The sequence below is a fragment of the Antrostomus carolinensis genome, unplaced genomic scaffold (genome assembly GCF_000700745.2).
Source record: "Antrostomus carolinensis isolate BGI_N321 unplaced genomic scaffold, ASM70074v2 scaffold21234, whole genome shotgun sequence".
Taxonomy (NCBI): Eukaryota; Metazoa; Chordata; class Aves; order Caprimulgiformes; family Caprimulgidae; genus Antrostomus; species Antrostomus carolinensis.
Genome location: NW_010308931.1, coordinates 16062 through 35774, shown reverse-complemented (window position 1 = coordinate 35774; position 19713 = coordinate 16062). Strand labels below are relative to the sequence as shown.

Below are 19713 nucleotides of genomic sequence, written 5' to 3'. Positions count from 1 at the left end.
CTGTCCATCAAGTTATTGTTGAAGTGTGGATGTGGCATCCGTGCAGGAATGTTAAGAAACAAGCAAAACTGCAGTTTACATACAGCTCTTGGTCCATCTGTACCCATTTGGAAAGTTTGCAACTGTAGACCCAGAGGCTGGAATTAACACCATTTGTTGTTGTCAGCGTGGAGTTCCTGGGGAGACAGAAAAAGAGAAAAATATTATTTCTTGGTTTAATAAAAAATATGGGTTTTCTTTACAATGTGTATATATATATATATATCTTTATGTGTGCGTGTTACTATGTATGTGTGCATATATAAGAGGTATATAATGCTACTGCTTCCAGTAAAAATATTTCTGAGAACTTTATCTTCATTCTTACTGCAACAAGTGCCTCAAAGTACCTGGTGCATTCAAAGCTTCAAAAAGACTTTCAGTTCCTCCCCAGAGCTATTTTAATTTGAGATCTATTTAATTTGAGATATCTTCTTGGTGGAGCAATACGGCTGAGTACCACTTTAGTTTGTTTAAGTCTTTTAGCAACCTGTAGTCTGGGTGTCATTATAAAATATCTGTGGACTGTATTTTATTTCTTCATTATGCATAGTGCAATGGGAGCAGTTGTAGACCAGCAAGGTAGAAGTGGTCTGAGCTGGTCTAGCCATTTGGAATGCTAATAAGAACACCTAACGTAAAATAGCTTGGCTTTCTCTTCTAGTATCCGTGGACCTCAACAAGGAGCAAGAATAACTCTACATGCAAGAAAACATGCAAGCATCTGGCAGTGGCATTGCACTCTTGGGAGTCTTGGCTGATCTGCAGCCAGGACAGGATGATGCTGATGCAATGGGAGATGAGGCAGGACTAGGAAGCAAGAAGCTGAAGATTAGGGCCAGACTGAATGGGGTTGTTCTTTCAGATAGGAAGGGGACGGGGTCAGGAAAGGGTAGTTTTTAAGCTTACTTGAAAGGCTTCTGGGAAAAAGTACTAAACAAGTTATGTTTTCAAGAAAAGATACAGCCCCACCTTGAAGCTGACTTTCGTTAGGGCCAGCCCTGAAACCTGCAGCTGTGGGGTTTCAGGCTGGCCATCAACAGGTCTTCAGTCCACTGTGAAATGCAGTTAGTGGGGTGTGAGGGGGGTGATGTTCAGCTAAGAGATGGCAGGGCAGCAATAGCCTCTAATTTTGACATTATGACTTCTATTTACATATAGCTAAAGGTCCTGTGCTGTTCCTGACAGCTTTTGGCATGGGAATCTCACCTCAGAAACATGAGGATGGGAGGGAGAGTGGTGGTTCCTGCCTCATTATGTCAGACCAGAAGAAACAACAGTTGTTCTTGTCTTCCTTAGGAGAATTTCTAGTCGTTCAGCCTTGACTAGTCGTTCAGTTTGAGACCTATCTTTAGCTACTGAAGTGTTTTCATTTTTTTGCAGTAAGCTTCTTATAGGCCACAGGAGTAGAAAATGAGTAGAAGAGGAAGTGACCCATGAAATATTTGCAGAAGTGATGTTTTGTGTGTGTTCTGCTGAAGTGTTTCATTCAGTATATTAAATATTTATATAGCCCTGCAGTCACTATTAATCCAAGTAGTCATGTTTTCCCTAGCCCACCACAGGTCCTTACCTTATAGTCAACCCCTTGAAATTAATCAAGGTGAACACAGAGTTGTCACCACTGGAAAATAGTTTATTATTTTTGAAAATAAGATCTATTTCTGCCTGACCAGAGCTGAGTGTTGCTAAAAATATTGCAAATGTTACATGAGCTGTAAATATTTTCTTTAACAGATACACAGGTAATTCCTGGTCTCCACTGACCAACTTTTTTTCCCTTCTCTCCTCCCGGAAATGTTGCTTCTCTCTTTTTCTCAGGTGAGAATGAGAGATTTAGAACCATAATAGCAACATCTCTATTGTCTCCAAATTCAGTATCCTCTTTTCATGTCTGCTCCTAGTTAAGTAAGATGTGTAAATAGCTAGGATCCTTCCTGCCTGTGCTGGGCTGGGATCCCTAACCCTTTGGTCAGTTAAGAGACTGCAGTCTGAGGTATGGAATTGGGACAATCACAAAGAACATAAAAAATATTATTTTACATCTGTCACACTTCTTTTTTGCTCTTATGACATTTGCCTCTTCTTAACCTCCTATCTTCCCGGACTTTCATCCTTTTATTCTGTTTTTAAACATCTTTATCTCCTGGGGGAAGGAGAGGGATGATTTATCTCTTCCTGCTGCTCCCTGTTCCTAATATCTGCCTGAACCCAGGCCTCCAGAGTGTAACCGTATTGTGCCCAATCATCCCTGCTTCATGTTTCACTCTGCTTTCTTATCTTGCTTTATGTTAACATTTCCTTCCCTCTGTCCCTCATTTTGCTTCTGCTGCTCCTACTAGAATACACACTTGAGCTTAAATGAAAGGACATGAAAGATGACTTGTCTAATGTAATTTTATCCATCACCCCCTTTCTCCTCTACTTGCTTTCAGTAGATGAAATGTAAATTATTTTGCAAAATCTTCTGTAATGAAGGTATTTTTCTCGTGTTTCTGTTGAATGCTTATGTTAGTTGTTGGATATGTTCGTTTAGATGAGAGAAGAAGCCAACAACAATTGTCAAAGTGTCTCTCTGTTCACTCTAAAAACATGAAGTATTGTAAGACCACAAAGGACAGCAATGTGCAATGAATGTTGTCTGCATCAACATTGATAGAAACACTTTATTTCAGCTCTACTCTGTTAGAGTTTGTTTCTCTCTACTCTATCAAATTAATAACTGTTACCTACAAGCCTCCATTCAGACAAAAATTAAGGAAGAGGTATAAGTTCTTACTTGCTTCAGAGCCGCAGAGAATCTGGCTACAGGTATTGATAGCTAAGCTATCAAATTGCCTTTGGATTAAAAAGAGAGAAAAGTCACATTCCCAAATACTACTTTCATTGTAAGACACGGTTAGTTGTTAAAGCCATTAAATACAAGCTACAAATTGGCAGCTGAGAGTTTATTTTTCTTGGCTGAATTCTCGAGATTTTTTTAGCCTCATACCTCTCTACTGAGCTAAATTGTATAAATAGCAGATAAATTCTTTTTAATTCAGTCAAATAGATGCCCCTTAGAAGCAGTGACAATACTGAAAAATATACTACATTCCTGTGTTTTAGTTCTGGACTGAAACCTTGACAGAAACATGCTTCTTGAACGTTTGCCTTTTTTATAATCCAAATAACAGCTAAGGGATGAAAACTGCTGTGTCCTGGCAGTGTAGATTTACAGACATTGCATCCAAAGGAGTCCAGAGCCAGTGAGGTGTAAACCCTGCCAAAGAGAAGTGGTGTAATAAAGAGCACAAGAGCAATTCACAATTATTTTTTTCCCCAAATAGAAGTATTATATTAGAACATCAAACTGCATGCTTCAATAAAGTAATTTTGCAACTGTAGTAGAGGAGGGCGGTTGGATTAAAGGCTGGATTATTGTCTGTGCTGGAGGACTTCCACCAGTCACGGCAAGCGTTGTACAGGATCATTCTGAGTTTGGTCTGGAGGTTCTGCATTTCCAGCTAAACGTAATTCCTGTCACGCTTGCTATCACAGCTGTATTACAAGCAATTAAACTGTAAGGCAAGACCATGCAAAGAACATCTTGATCAAATTACAGTGTCAGATGAGACAAGAAAAAACAAACCCCAAACTGGACACTAAAGGAACCTCTGATAATATACATAGAGGAAATTATATTGCTTTGAAAATACAACAGGATGTAGATCTGATAAGAGGCTCTGGCAGGACTTTAATGGGTGGCAGTTCTAGACAACTCATTTTAATTGCTTATATTTCTATCTTCTGCTTTAAAAGGAAATATATTTTTCTGAAAAGATACTTAATGTACTGCAAAGACAATTATTATTTTTGAAAGTGTATTTGGAAGATTATTAGAAATCCCTACAGAGGCTAGTTGCTAATTTGCTATCCCAGGCTGTAGTTCATAAATTTCAGATAAAGTCCAAGTTGTTTAGTAACAAGAATAGAAATTGAAAAACTGTGTTTTCTCCATGGCAACATACATGTAATAAATTATAAAGTTGTGCATAAAATACTTAGATGTTTTTTTTCCTGCACCACATCATTGGATTAAGTTTTCTCATAAAATCACAGGGGGTAAATATGTTGATTGCTGTGTTGATTGTCACAGTCTTCTTGTTTCCTTTTTTTTTTATGAAATGCTTTCTTATATTTTGAGAAAGTGTTTACACTGCTAAAGAGCCAGAGAGACATTTGAGGTGAAAGCTGGGACTTTTTTTGTTATTGTTTTATTTTTGCCAATTTGTGGGTGCCATTAACACGTCAGTGTCCATATAGCTGTATGTTAAGAGAGATGTGTAAAACAGAGAGATAAAAATGTAAATATTTTATTTTAGGTAGTATACAGATAACAAACTGCCAGTCGTAGATCTGGTGGTGACCACAAGTCCCCTATTTTGATACCGTGAATTTGTGGACCAACAAAGCTTCTCTAAAGCGTGCTTATACATCAATTTTATAAGAGTATTTTGAGATTTGGATGGTCTATAAGTGTTATCAGGAAGGAACTGCAGGCTAGAGACATTTCTTATTTCTCAAGAATGGTGTGTTTTGTTTTTTCAAGAACAGAGCTGTATAACAGTTTCATAAAATCACTCTTATTACCATTAATTCACTTTCTCCTTTCCTCTGTTGGCTGTGATAAAATTAAGGGGTTTTTGATTTGTCAGCTGATTCTTTGCTCAATAGAGTTTTCTTATTGTTTTCATGTTTTTTCTGCTTTAGAAATCAAAGTGCAGCATATGGCATAGTGGTAATACATACCCTTGGAAAAAATGCTTCATTTCTCACTGTCAAATCATTCCATTTGATTGGGAAGGTTTGACATGATGCTATTTCTCCATCATATGTTAAAACTTCCACAACTCAAATTTTTGCCAACAAGGTGCCTGTGGCTCTGTTGTCCTCCTCAAAACTGGCACTTGGCCTGGGATAACAAGCAAGGTTTTCAGCTTTTTTTTTTTAATTTTACTTTCAATAAAATCTTGGAAGCTTTGGTGGCTAAGCTCCCTTATGTATATATATGAGTATATATTTGACCAAACTGTCTTCACCAGACGCAATAGTATGTTAGGAATTAGGTTAAACTCTACTTTTCTGAGCCATGTTGGCCTAATTACAGTAGAGTATGCTTTAATGAGGGTTCTTCTAAGGTACCTCTGCCTGATATGGCAAACAGCCCAGAGGCAAACTTCAGATCCAAATGTCAAGAACTGATTCATTGCTTGCCTGCAATTAATAGTTGGGATTCAGGGTCTGGATAGAAAACTAGAATAAGACTCTCTTTCAGCTCATACCAGAGCTGTTGACCTTTTCCACTGCAGATGTAACTCAAAAGCCAAATTTCATAGATTTATCACATAGCAGATATTGCAGAGTCTGGACAAAGAAGACAGCGTTGATTAAATTTACTCAAAGCCTTTAAATTGGTTACACATCAAAGAATGGTCAACAGAGAGTGGGAGGCATTTGATAAGGAAAGAAAAACAGAGTGTCCAACAGTAAAGTTCATATTAAAAAGATCTTTTCACCTTAGGGTAAAAAGCATGATAGATCACTGTATATATAAATGAACTTTGCCGTCTTTCTTTTAGTTTTTTCAGCCTGTGAGAGCTAATGCCAACCCTGCTTTGTTTGCATCCCCCTTCATTCTCATGTCATGTCGTGCATTTTCCAAACAAAAAAAGAAGAAAAATTATCATAGCATAGCATAGGAAATATAATTACTAATGATAATACTGAAAACAAAAATGCAGCTTCTGCTCCTAAAAACTGTATTGCTTATCCCAAACAATATTCATGCCCCAGGAAAGAGGAGGGGAAAACACTACAGGAAACCTTCTTTCGTCAATCTACTTCATTTAATCAAAAAATCATTGGTCTTGGCTAGGTCTCAAGGCAAACGTCATGCAATCCCATAATGCTGGCTGCAGGAACAGGCTCGTATTCCCCTGGTACAGGCTGTTACACAGCCTGACCTAAATACTATGAAAAACTGGAATAGTGACCTGGTTATAAGTTGAGAGAATTTGTTTGAGAGGCTTTCCTCAGATATAGTCCATTTTGTAGCTTTTGGGAAGAAATCTGTTAAGTCACAGTACAGAATAAGACATTTTTGCCTCCTGCCTAGTTGCAGTGGTAACAGCCAATTTGAAACTTATTTTGGGAGACTTTCTCCTGCTATCTGTAGATGTTTGAATGTGTAATTTGTGAAATAGTGTTATGTTTAACACCTAGCATATTTCAGTCTTTCTTTGATACTCCCATTTCAAACATACATGTTCTCTTTCATTAAATAGCTAACGTTCAAGTGGTTTAAATCTTATTTTTTCAAACTAGAGAATAGCATTACTCACATACCAGAAGGCTAAGTAATGTCTGGGATTTATTAAATCATTCAGCAAAGTTGACCACAGACAGTTCCATATAGAACAAATGCTGGAAGAAAAATAATCTTCTGTGGTGATGTTCATTATACTATAACACATACAGACTGAGAGGCAAATTCTTGGTATCGTTTCTGTCTCTGCAAGTATTGTATTTCTTGTTAGACCTTTAACTAGCTTGACATTTTTGGTTATAGAGGGTTTGAGCACAGGGGAAACATGTAGTCTTAGATCATAGGAAGGAGAAAAAAGGTAAGTTTAATGTTAATTTGATATCTTGTTAAAGCAGCTATGGGTTATCACAAGGTAAACGTTTATTGGGGACTTTAACGAATAGGTCTTTTACTGCCAACTTAGTGTTATTGGACATTTTTTTAAATGTTACATTCCAAGTATATTTGCAAAATTCTATTGCTGTTATATTGAGCAAAAAGAGCATTATTGAGGGGTTTTTTTGATCTGTTCCTGGTATTCCACATACCTGTTAGTCTTTGCCCGTTTGTTTTATCAGCCTTTCATAGATAAAGTGCTAGCTGTGAAAAATGCAAAAATATTAAAATGGATTTTATTGATCAGACAATGCTAACCTGAAATGTCAAAGTAACTGAACAGATATTTTTGGAATTTTCAGGCCCTTACCATTTTCTAAACATTAAACTCATTTTAAAATCACAAATTGAGCTCTTACACAGTAAATAATTACTTCCTTTTGCCTTTGCTCAATTCTTCAATCGTCATCTGTAATTTACGTATTATTTACTCTTATGAGCAAAAGAACATCAAACAAAATAACTATGAAAATTCCATAATAAAAGAGAAAAGTCATACAAGCTTATTTCTGCTACAGTGTATTCTCTAGGTTTGATTGGGGTTTTTTGTTTATATTGAGTTACAACCCAGGGAAAATTTTAAACTTTGTTTTGCCTTTTCAAAATTGTATTGTTTGCACATAAAAGGATATTTGTTGTGTGGAATAAGTGGTTTGTGAGCAGGATTGGATAACACATAATTATGTTTTAATTTTTTAGAAGACTGTGGGACATATTTCCCAGAAGTGAAAAAACATCCAGACAAATACTTACAAAGATGTCCCGAGTCTGTAAAAAAGTGGCTGAAACAACTGAAGAGTGCTGGGAAGATTCTGCTATTAATTACGAGTTCTCACAGTGACTATTGCAGGCTCCTGTGTGAACATATTATTGGGTAAGTGCAATATCTATTTAAAATTATATCTGCCAGACAGCACTGGAGATAAGCCTGAGCTATAGGAAAGTCAATTGGAGTTTCTTTATGTGTTGTTAATTATTTGGACCTGTTTCTGATGGGCCTCTCTCTAGTGGAGTGTTACAGGGTACTCGAGTCCATCTGTGAGCCTGTGAGCTGTATCTGACCCACAGCACACTTATATCCTGCATCTTTTCCGGTCTTCATGATGGGATTGAGGATGTCAGGGAATATCTTTCAGGCCAGCACCCAATACATCATCTGAATCCCAATTTTATCATAAGTTTTGGCTAGACTCTCTTATTCAAGCCACTTCCCTTTTGTATTTATCCAGCGGTGAATGCAAGTAGTAGTAGTATTTCATTTCCTTGCAGTAAACATGCATGGAAAAGCTTATAAATAAATACTTCTTCCCAATAATGGTTTTGAAGAGACAGTTGTGCAGGAGAAATGTGCATTTATAGATCACAACAGAAAAGATAAAACAGTTCATTGCACTTGGCAATTAGTTGAGATTGTAGTTGCTGGTCACAACAGCTATTTTAGCTGTAATGTTAAGAACATGACTAGTCAAGCCAAATTCAGTGAAATTCATCAGAACCATCACTTACACCTCTAGAAATGAATTAATCAGTCATACAAATAGCTAGGTGGGTGATGTGGTGAGACTGTTCAACAAACAAATCAAAGAAACAAAGTAGTGCAATGTGAGCCAACCTTGGCTATCTGGATATGCAAAGGAACAGTAGAGTGAATACAGGAACACTGTAAGAAAACCACAGGTAAGGTGCAAAACAGAGATACTGTCCAAAACCAGTCCTGCCAGTATCACTTCTGTTTTGTACTCTCTGAACTAAATGCTAAATTGAGCATCAGCTGTGCCAGTTCTCACTGCCTTGCATGAGCATTATACTTGCTCATTTGAATGGAAAATATAGATCCTCACAAAAAAGCAGTTCTCCTTATGAGTAAGATGCGTGTGAATTAACTCTTTTGTGTAGATCTGTCTAGTTTTCTGAAAGAAATTTTGGTATAACACTAAATTCTTAGCCACATACAGTGATTTTGGCTTTCTTTTCCTTGGTGACTAATGTTTCAGCTGTTTAAGGCAGCTGTAGAGATCCTGCTGGAAGACAGTAAGCAAGGTAGCAGAGAGGACCAGTTGCCTTTCAAAAAAACCAGAAAAGAGATGTTCTGCTAGAAGAATATTGGATCACTGTGTCTTTCCACATAAATGCAGGATGTTCTACAGTGTTTAGTACAATCATATTTTCCAGTGATTTATGCAATGTGGCTTCAAAGACATCTTCTGGAGAACTGAGTACTTCACTGTCCATTAGACCTTACTGAAGTATTTTTTTCCTGAAAATAATTCTAAGCTTCTTATTGCTTTTGTTTGTTCCATGCCTCTTATGACAGACAGTAAGACTCTATACAACTGTGCTGCTTTTTGTGCTACTGAAATATAGTCTAGGTTCACACCTATTATCTCTGCCCAAAACTTTAATTTGACCAGGCTAACTGCATTTTATTATTGACATCAAGCTTTATTACATTTATGTAGTCCTTTATTAATTTATTTTCCTGCTTTCAATTAATCAATATCATACTGAGAAATTCAGAACTGTATAGTATTACGTAAAAAAAAAAACAACCTAAGGATAAAGATGAAAAGCAGAGATCTGCGTGAAGTTCTAGCCTCTTACTCCTAATATCCTTACCTTGTAACTGTTAACTTTTTTGCACATTATTTAAACATTTCCCTTTTGGCTATGAAATTATTGTCCACATAAAATAGGAAAATTCAGGCTTAAGTGTGTCATTTACCATTTCAAGAGCAAACTATCCCAGTTGTGTTCATCTGACCAAGTTGTCCTTAATTGGAAAACATTTTGGTAAGGAGGGAGAAAATTTAAGAAAAACCCCATTTTGAAATAAAATGAGAACCGTTTCTCAGCTAGAGCACACACATATTGCTGGGATCAGTGTATAAGGCATGTAAACCTACAGAAGCAAGTGCAAGTTCATTCATACAAGTAGCAACATCGTGGTGTGACTTTTCAGGCTTCCAGTCTAACAGGAAGCCTGAAAAGGTCTTTTCCAACCAAAACAATTCTATGACTCTAAGAGTCTATGAGAATGTGTGTCGAGTTAATGGAAAGTTTAAGCATTGGCAGGAGCACGCCTAAAGACGAGTCAATCATCACATAGTCACTGAAGCTGAGTGTCATTCACCTTTTCATGAATGTTAGCCATCCAAAAGCTAGGAATTTTTTGAAACTGGTCACTTTGATTCCCTCTGTGGTTAGGGGAGAGAAGACACTGGGCATCATCCTTGGCAATTCATTCTGTATCGTAGAATTATGTCTGAAATAAGTGGGATGAATTGCCTTCTAGGAATGTGGATGTTTCTCCACTGGCTCTGTCTGTGGTGTAGACCACTAGCTGTAAATTCAGCGTGCAGTTTTTACATGGCTAAAGTTATGTAAGATATATCCTACTCTTTGTCTTAGCCATTTACTGTAACCACAGACCACAATACCAAGCACAAGCAGTAACTGGAAGAGATCTTATCATGTATAATGTTACGTAGTAATGTAACACAAGGTACAGGCTCTCATAAAATCAGTAGCTTTGTATGTGAGATTTAGTATGATTCAAAAAGGCCATAGATAATACCTCTGCACATAAAACCTTTTTCTTCAACAAATCACTAAAAAGTTAACCAAATCTTGTGAAAACTCTATTCGTTCTGTTTCAATTTTTTTTCACAATGCACTCGCCTCTGTTCCTACAAGTCTTTGTTGTGCTTCTGAAGTGTTGGCTTCATGTTGAAAGTTCAAGCCTAACTCACCCATGGAAGCATTGTTTGCACCATATGATATCTTGAAAAGTTTAACTCTAACAATACTTTTCACCTAAGGACAGAAGAGCCATGCCTCTTTGCTCAGCTTCTGGAATCTTCCACACAGAAGCTAATTTTAAAAATTCCATTGTCATATTCCATTGATACTGGTTCTTTTAAAAAGTAAAGGTTTACATATGGTCACAAGTGGAGAAAAATAGGCAAAGCTAAAATTTCATCACTTCTCGTATCCTACTTTATAAAGAGAATCCCTCATTTACACCTTTCTGTACCTGTCTATGCTTATGTTGTTACCTGAGATTAAAATATGTCATCTGTCACATGTTCTCCTGAGATTTAAAAACTCCCTGAGCCAAAGAACATCTTTTTACAAATAGTGAGTGGTCCTGAAGGTACGGCACTGTGGCTTCTCACCCAGCTGTCGTCTCACTTTTGACAACCTCAGGAAAAGGGTGGGAGACACGCAGCATTGGAAAAAAGAAGTGCTTTGCTACTTTCTTTATTAAGTCTTAAAGAGTATTTAGTGGCATCTTAGCTAATTTATTGGTTTAGCTAATTCATTTTCCTTTACTTTCCAGGAATGATTTTGAAGAGTATTTTGACATTGTGATTACAAATGCTTTGAAACCTGGTTTCTTTTCCCATACCCCAAACCAAAGACCTTTTCGAACTCTTGGTAAGTTGCCATTGTGACTGCCTTCTCATCTGCTTACCTCTATCCAAAAGAAAAGAGAAATAAAAGTAAGAGGACTGGACAACTGAACATCATATTTTAAAATCTAGCACTTGGGGAGAAAGTGAACTTTACATGAGACTCTTCCAGGGATATTAGTAAAAAATTATCTTAAGACTTAGGAGCACTGAGAAATTAAGAATTACAATGCTGGGGACAATGAAAAGGATCAGATACTGCATCATTAATTAAAAGTTAAGAATCCTTTTCTTTATTGTGCTGACAAGGTGATACACAGAAAATGACATTTAGTTCTGGGAAAAAACATGGCAGAAACTTCAAAAATTTAAAGGAAAGTCAAAGAACAGTACAGATAAAATTGCAAGGCTGAAGGAAATGATTTATGATGGAAACCTGACAGTATTAAATGTGTGTACTTTGGCTAAATAATGACAGAGTAGGTGAAAAGAGAGTGCCCCAGTACTCACTTAATTTAATTAAAACAATCTGAAATGTTTGGCAGTGTTGTCCATTAGGTAATTAAGGTTGTAACAAAAGAGTTTTATAAGAGCAGTTTTCATTGAACTACAAATAACAGTAGTAACATAGCTGAAGACAGTTTTTCCATATTTTGGTAAATACCTTTATGATTATGATTTTCAGTGCTACCTGAAAATTAATCTCATATCCAAAATAGCATTTGTCAGCATATATTGAACTGTATTTTAGCATTTTATGACGGGAAAGTCAGCTGTGCCAGCCTGAAAGAAATTTTGCTTGTGGAACTTTTACAGTAAAACTAAAATGAGCAGTGGAAGTATATATTAAAACTGCATTTTAATGTTTCACCAATTTATATAGGAAAGTAAGTAAGAAATATCTTAAATGTGATTTTTAAAGGATTAGTTCAAATAGGAAACTGCCAAGTTGACAATCTGAGAAAAAATAAGCCCAGAAGGGAAATTGAAACTATTTATATGAAATGGGGGGGAAGCAAGAACATAAAGGGTGAGAAAGGCTCAGTTCTGCAAGCATTTTATTTAGTTTCATATAGTGCAAATTCAAAATAAAATGTAACTCACTTCAGATATTTTTTAAACAACCTGATTAGCCTAACTTCCTAAGGAAATCCTGCTGTGTCTCTCTGTCAGTAATCCAGCCAGCAACTTTTGAACCTGTTGGACGGTTTCAGTAAATGTAATAGACAACCAAAAAGCTTCAAGATATTTTGACAAGGTTTTTTTGTGCAAAGAAGGGCAGAACATAGGAGGAATGCTTAAAATTACTGTCTTCATTGAGAAATATCGTGTAGCACTGGCTTAATCACGTTCTTAGATTGTAAGTAGCTATTTTCCACTGTCTCTTTCTCGTGCATTCAAACAGGAACAGCATTCCCTGGAGTCTTCTTACTGACTTACTGGTTTTCATTCACTTTATATTTTGGCATTAGAAAGAGGCTTAAATGAGGGTTGATCACTTATTATGTGCATAGCGTATTAATGCAGAATAAAATGTAGTTTCTATTCTGGAGACCTCACTATCCAAATAGATAACGGACACAAACCTAAAAAGCAATCATCAGATAAATAATGTGCTGAACCTACTAACCTGTGAGTGGAATTTTTTAATATATCTGTATTTGATTGACAGTAACTGGTTTCTTCTGAAGGACCTACCAGAACATTCAAAGCAAATTATTATACATTTGGGACAGGGTTTTAGAGATACCTTTTGAAGCAGTGAAGAGCTTGTTTAAGAGTATGTGAAGTTTAAACCAGCAAAATAAGAGCGATTATATGAGAAAATTTTCAAAATAATATCTTTTTATAATGTGTCTTTTGCTGCCCTCCCTCTGTGTTCTTCACAACAAACATACAGCTTCAGTGTAGGCACTGATAGTTTCAACCAGTCCCTGCAGATAGCGAGGAACACAGTTCACTTCTGAAACAGCATGCAGTGGAGCTTCTAATACATTTTTAGGGGGATGGCTTTCCAGTTTCCAGAAATTTTTAAGGCTTTCCTTCATATCAGAACCACTGAAAAGTCAAAATTTCAGTTTCTAGTTTCTGTCTTCCCTTTGCCACTATAGATTTTAGGCAGAAGAGTTTAGCTGCTGTGCTGCAGATTGTCTCTTCTCTGAGAGCACTGGACATAATATATCAGGGAGACAACATTTCCTTAATTCTGCTTTGAAATAGGAAAAAAAATGGAGGTGAACATCATAATATATATTTTCTTAAAGCATAAAGAGTAAACTTTTGTTAGTGTAATTTAGGGGAAAAAGCACCAGTAAGTGAAACAAAGCTTGTTCTGTGAATAAATTTGTTGCAGAAAATGAACTGAAGTAACTGCTTATCAATCCTATCCATTTCTCCAGGGCTGAGTTTCAGCCTTGTTCTTCCATCCATCATTGGGTTTGAATTACAATAAATTCCTAATAATACCTTATTCCCTTCTATTCCAAAGGAATTGTGTTATAAATGGACTTAAGCCACAAAATATGGAATGTGTTCTTAATTTCAAATACTCCAAATGTTACATTGTGTACTGGAGCTAAATTTTTTTATATAGAAAAGGATTTTTGCTGCAGATTTACTAAGGGAAAGGTTTTTAAGTTTACTAAAAAGAAGGATAAATTCTTTTCGGTGAATAATTTCAAAAAGGTGACTGTGTTCAGTAAGCATTTGAAGGAGGACGACAAACAGGACAAAATGACAAAGAAGGCATTGTCTAGAAATGTGATATCAGATAACTGCTCTGCAGAAATATTTTTTCAGTAGACAAGTAATTTTAGAACTAATCCATTTATAAACCATGAAAAATTATTTTAATTGTTTAATTAAAAATGCATCACTGCTTCATTTGAGTTTCAAGACATGCATCATTTAAAGCAACCAAAACACTATTTAAAATCTTAAAAGATTTGTGTAACTGCTTTTTCTTGAACCAGAGCACTGAAAAGCACAATAATTATTTAATTTGCATAATTTTCTTTTGAAGTACCATTCTGTTAAATGGAGGAACAGTTTATACGTATCTTTCCAGGTTTGGAACAGCTACATTTACTTTTACTTGTCAAAAGATTTTGTTGTTAGGGGTAGCTTATGTAGCAAAGCAGAAAGTTTTTGACAACAGTGCTGTACAAAAAACCCTTTACTCCCATAATACAAATATCCGATAATTTACTTGTTATTCATAAGGTTATATTTTCTTTTACACAGGGAAATTCTTTAAATGGTTCTTGAAAGTACTGATAGTATCATGAGCTACTGGATCTAAGGGTCAGGTCGAAAATGTTTGCGTAAATCCTATGTTGAGAATGTAGGATTTTCTTTGCTATCAGCAGCTAAATCCAGCTTAAAATAATATATCATTGCACAAAGGAATGTGAATAGTAAATACAGTTGTGACTCATCTGGTAATCTGCAGTACACCAAGATTTCTGTAACATTTGACAACAGAGCTTTTCTTTTATCACATCACTCGTTAAGGTCTGTCAAATTACTAGCCTGACTGCCAGTTCTGATAATTGTCAAATATATATTTTTAGAATGCAAAATTAAAATAGAAATGGTAAGAGTAACCCTGATTTCCCTGAAAACTTTTTATAAGTCTGTAGGTCCTTGGTCCTAAATAAGACCTTTATATTTTTTATTTCCAACTCATGAACACTTACTGTCTATTTTGATCCATTGAGGTTTTTTTATAAACTGAAAATATGTCACTGATTGTTTCATGTCTGAATGTACAAAGTATATTTAATAGTGTATGTATATCTTCACATATATGTGTACATATACACACAGGCCAAAACCAATCCTATATATGGAGTCGCAGTGGATGCCGTATTTCTGTGAGGTTGTGTGCCTTTTTCCAATGCCCAGAAACAAACCCACCCGCCTTCTCCTGCAGAGAATCTCAGGTTTTCAAAGCCCACTTTCAAATGCACTCCCAGGCTGTCTGCCTTACTCCTGGACTTGAATTTCTCTGCAGATTATGGTGCCTCTGTTACGTGATGCAACCCCCAATTTAGGAAACTTTCAGCTCTTCAGTTTTTTACAATTCTCTGGTAACTGCAATTTTAACAATTCACTGCAGAAGATTTTTACCTCCCTCACTCATTCTTCTCTAGCCTTTAAAAATACAGGAAAATGCTATAAACTGAAAGGACTAACTAGAAAAGAAAATAAGGGGACAGGGTATAAAATTACATACTTCTAGGCTGAAGACTTCGATTATTACGGACTGCAAGACTTCAGCAGAAGGAGGTGATCCCATGTCTGCTATTTAAGTCTTCTTCTGTTATATTCTGTGACATCTGGGCTTGGCTATTGCCAGAGATGGGATACAGAACTGGATGGAGAATCAGGGCTGATTCTATATAACTGTTTTTGTACATTTATATTCTAAGGCCTTTTAGGCCTGAGGAGGGGGATCAGGAAGGGAGTGCCTTCATTTTCCCAGAAGTTAAATGTGTAAGCCATAGAACCTCTTTTTATGTCATTCTTTTTATTTGAGACTTCTGTCTTTACCACCAGAAGAATACCAAAATACTACCCAGTAAATTTTTAAGACCTTTAATAAAACCGTAGAATGTCTGTTAAAAATGTGGAAATTTTGAAACAGATGATATTACACCGTTACAAGGGAATATATAATTTAAATAGTTTTGCATTGTTCACTCATTTAAAGAGCATAAGTGCTATCTCTAGAAAATTCTTATTAAATTTTCATCCAAAACACATTGAATTGAGTCTATGATATAGCTCAGTTGCTATAATTGCTATGTAATAGGTGTCTCAGTTGTTACCTCTACAGTGAAGACTACTTTGATAAATTTTTTTTTTTCTTTTACACAGCCTGTGAGGTTAAACCTCAAGAGAGCTTGTCTACTCATTTTGGCTATGTTAATGTTAGTTGCTCATCTCTTCTAACCAATCTTGTCTGGCTTTAGATTATCAGATCTTCATACTTAAATGTAGATTCAAATTTAAATTTTAAAATAGTTTTAGATTTAGCCTTTAGCTCATCACAGATATGACAGCACAATTGCTAGTGTTTTCATACAGAGACTTCATATTTGGTGAAGAGCTCACTCTCCCAATGGGAAGCTGCTGTTTTGCTGCACCTATGAATCCTTATCCAAATGTACAGGTTGTGGTGCTCAGTCTGCAAAGGCTGTTGTATTTTCCACAGATTTGGTCTATGCTGAACTCCTCCAGCCACAGGTCATTGCTATGATTAAACAGGACTTTTTCTTCTGTTGTTTGATGTGGATCCCTGATACATCCTGATCACTAAAGACTGAATCTCAGATACCTACTGCTCCCTCCATGAGCAGCAAGGTTGATGGGGGGAAAGAAAATCTCCCGACCTAAATGCAGAGGTGAGCAAGAGCATGTGTGTGAGACAAAAGTGAATCAGAGAGGGGCTGGAGGACCCAGGTGATGGGAAGGGAGAGCACGGGAGGAGGCAGAATAAAAGCAGAGCAACACATGTGAACACACAGAGGAGAGGGATTTAATTCTGATGGGGTTTTCTGAATTTCAAGTCTTTGCTTTTTGATTTCTACCATTGCCTCAAAGAGGACTTTTGAAAAAACTCTAATATGTCTATCAGATAGCTTAAACTGATTTACCCTTGTACTGCATGGATTGTTGCTCCCAGCTTGCTCTTCTGCCACAGCACAGGATGCAGCACTGCCCTCCCAGAGGCTCTCTGGGCTCTGGAAGCTGTTAGTAGAGAAGCCCACAAAGGCTTCTTCTCCCACTTCTAAGACACAAGCAGAATAACAACACCATCAGCAAGGGACACCTGTGTAATAAACTACTCCTCCAGTGACTCAGGGTGTTCCTTTATTTACTGCAGCCATCCTTGTTACCATTCTTCTGGAGATGGTGCCTCTTCATAACAGCCTGTCTGGAAATATTCTGTAACACAAGGCCACATAATAATGCATATTTACTGAGAGCTTGTGACAGAGCGGCATATAAAGGTTGCACTGTCTGCAGACTGCATTATTCAAGAAGAATAAAGTCCATAACTGTTTCCCAGATGTCTTATAAAATGACTGCCTTTATATTGTTATAACATCCCACAGTGCCATATAGTCCGTGAAAGCAATGCAATTCTTTTCAAGGAAATCTTGTTTAGCAATTCTTTATAGTGCATTTGGCACTGTCTTTCATGTATTTTCTGGTTATTTAGGAAAGAAAAAGAAGGGTTATAATGAATAAATAACCATAGTTTGTACTATAGCTTTTCAAAACTAGATCATTTTGTACCTTGTGAGATCATGATGTTAAGATCAAGAGTCTCCTAACATCAGAAACAGGTTCTGTATGTAGCTGGCAGAAGAAGGTCTGCTGTTTTAAGGGATAAAGTATCTGGTTCTATACCCAAGCCACCAATAAGAAATAATTCCCTACACTTAGCTAAAAAAATTAATGAGCTTAGCTCATTTTATCCATCATTTCTGGAGAAAGAGGAGTTTCTTTTTAGGCAACTAATTGGTATGGATTATGATATAGAAAGATTTTCATATTCAGTAATAGAATCGACCATTTTTTATTTTTATTATGAAAACCCGTAAGGTTTATGGAAGTGCCTTATGAAGATGATTCCTTCAGCTGACATCTTCTTTGGCAGCATAGTCAATGCTTGATTCCACTTTCTGAAAAGCAGCCTGAGGTAGGCCAGTGGGGCTGACAGTGGGACACACATGCAAACAAATTTCATCTCATGTAACAGGGTTTGTTTTCATACAGATATCCATCATCCACCAAAGAAGCTCAGAGGGTGTGTCCAAAAATCTACAGTGTCAGGCTCCTTGGCCTACTGTTTCACCTCCCATCCTTTGTTTAAATGATCTTAGTCTAAAACTATTCTAAAGCTTCATGTACTGCATTTGCATAGATATCAGCCCCTCAACAGGTTTTTTTTTCTGGCTGTGCAAACAGCTATCTCAGGGACTTCTGGTTTAGCAGTGTTATTTATAATAGACAAACATTTAAAAAATCAGTGTATGTTACCTTGTAATCAAAAGGATTTGCCAATTAATCTTTTTAAAGTTAGCTAGATAGTACCTGTGTATAGTTTGAAATCAACAGTTTGGGAATCATTTGAGAATAGAGGTGATCATTTCCTATCAACATTTTTAATTAAGCTATGGGATAGGTAAGATGGGAGATTGTAGTTAAGGACCTCTTTTCTAAGAGTTAAATTTTATTTCATGTTTGATAAACATAGTCTTAGTTGACAATAACAGTCTGGATTTTGTTTTTCACATGTTCAGTACTGTGGTCTTTGTGAAAGAATTTAAAACAGATGCAAAAAACAAAATAAAGTTGGGCCAGTGCATACCCACATCCTTTTGCAATACATTTTTAACACATGATAGCAAAATGTTGGCATAAAGCTTCATTTTTTCTCATAGTTTCCGAAGTCCTTGGCTACCATATTTGATGGTCATTGCTTCATAAAAACAAGCGTTTTGGACATTTTGGTTTCATTGCAAAGATACCAATTAGAAATTTTATTACTAATTGGCAGTTTATCATCTGCAACACTTTTGTAAAATGATGCAAGCTGACAGCCCCTCCTAACTAACATGGGAGGTAACTGGTTATCAGCCAAGGTGGCCATTGGAAATTGGGTTGGGTGCTGCTTCTTGAGCTCCTTTGGCTGATGCCTCAACCATATTTAACCAGAGGAGCTACTAGGACACAGGCTAATCCTTTAACATTTAGTCTGTTTTCCTAAATATCAAGGCTTATGCAATCACATGACATGCGTGAGTAGGAATTTCTGCCCATCTCCTACTGCAAAACTCTATCAGTAATGCAATTTCAAACTCATTTGAGTGTGGCTTAATATTCTCAGAGATATTACAGCCTCTACAGGCTGGACAGGAAAAAAATGGGTCTACCACTGCCAACTCAAGGAAAGACTGCCATGTCAGCTTCCTCCTGATTAGATATTGGGGTATCCATCCAGGAGAGCCTGCCCACAAATGACCCAGCTACTGGAAGAGCATCCGTGAGACTTTACATCCTATTAGACACTCAGTGAATTCAACTGCAAGACACAACTTCGTATGAAGATAGGCCCCATTATTTCTACTGTTGTTCATAAACAACTTCTTGTTTATTAAAAAAAAAAAAAGATAAAAACTTAACTAGTCTTTAAAGTGTGTCATCTCTTTGTTTCTGAGCATCGAGATGAATGTTGAACTGTGGATGCGTTCTCCAATGCCCATCCTTTTCTAAAAGAAAAAAAATAAAGTAAATGCATTGAACCAAGTTCTTTATATGTTTGCATAGTGTTCAAAGTACTTTAGAGGATAAAAGGAATAAGAAGTTATTCATCCAAAAATCAAAACAGTGAAAACCTGCAACGTGCTTCTACATAAAGACAGCAGGGGTTGCTTCAGCTGATTACCTTTGATATTAAATACTGTGTTTGGCACAAAGCTGATAAGAATATTACAGAAATCTAGT

At 36.5% G+C, this 19713-nt stretch overlaps 1 protein-coding gene across 1 annotated transcript in view; it reads left to right on the top strand.

Moving 5' to 3' along the window:
• Positions 1–741: 741 nt before the first annotated feature.
• Positions 742–19713, top strand: part of LOC104523393 (5'-nucleotidase domain-containing protein 1-like) — a gene marked incomplete at its 3' end in the record, with an annotated part of 34115 nt that continues 15143 nt past the window's right edge. Inside the window, exons 1-3 of the mRNA XM_010165950.2 lie at positions 742–931; positions 7481–7655; positions 11121–11218. Of these exons, the coding sequence (XP_010164252.2) occupies positions 742–931; positions 7481–7655; positions 11121–11218 (463 nt within the window). The remainder of the gene's footprint in view (positions 932–7480; positions 7656–11120; positions 11219–19713) is intronic.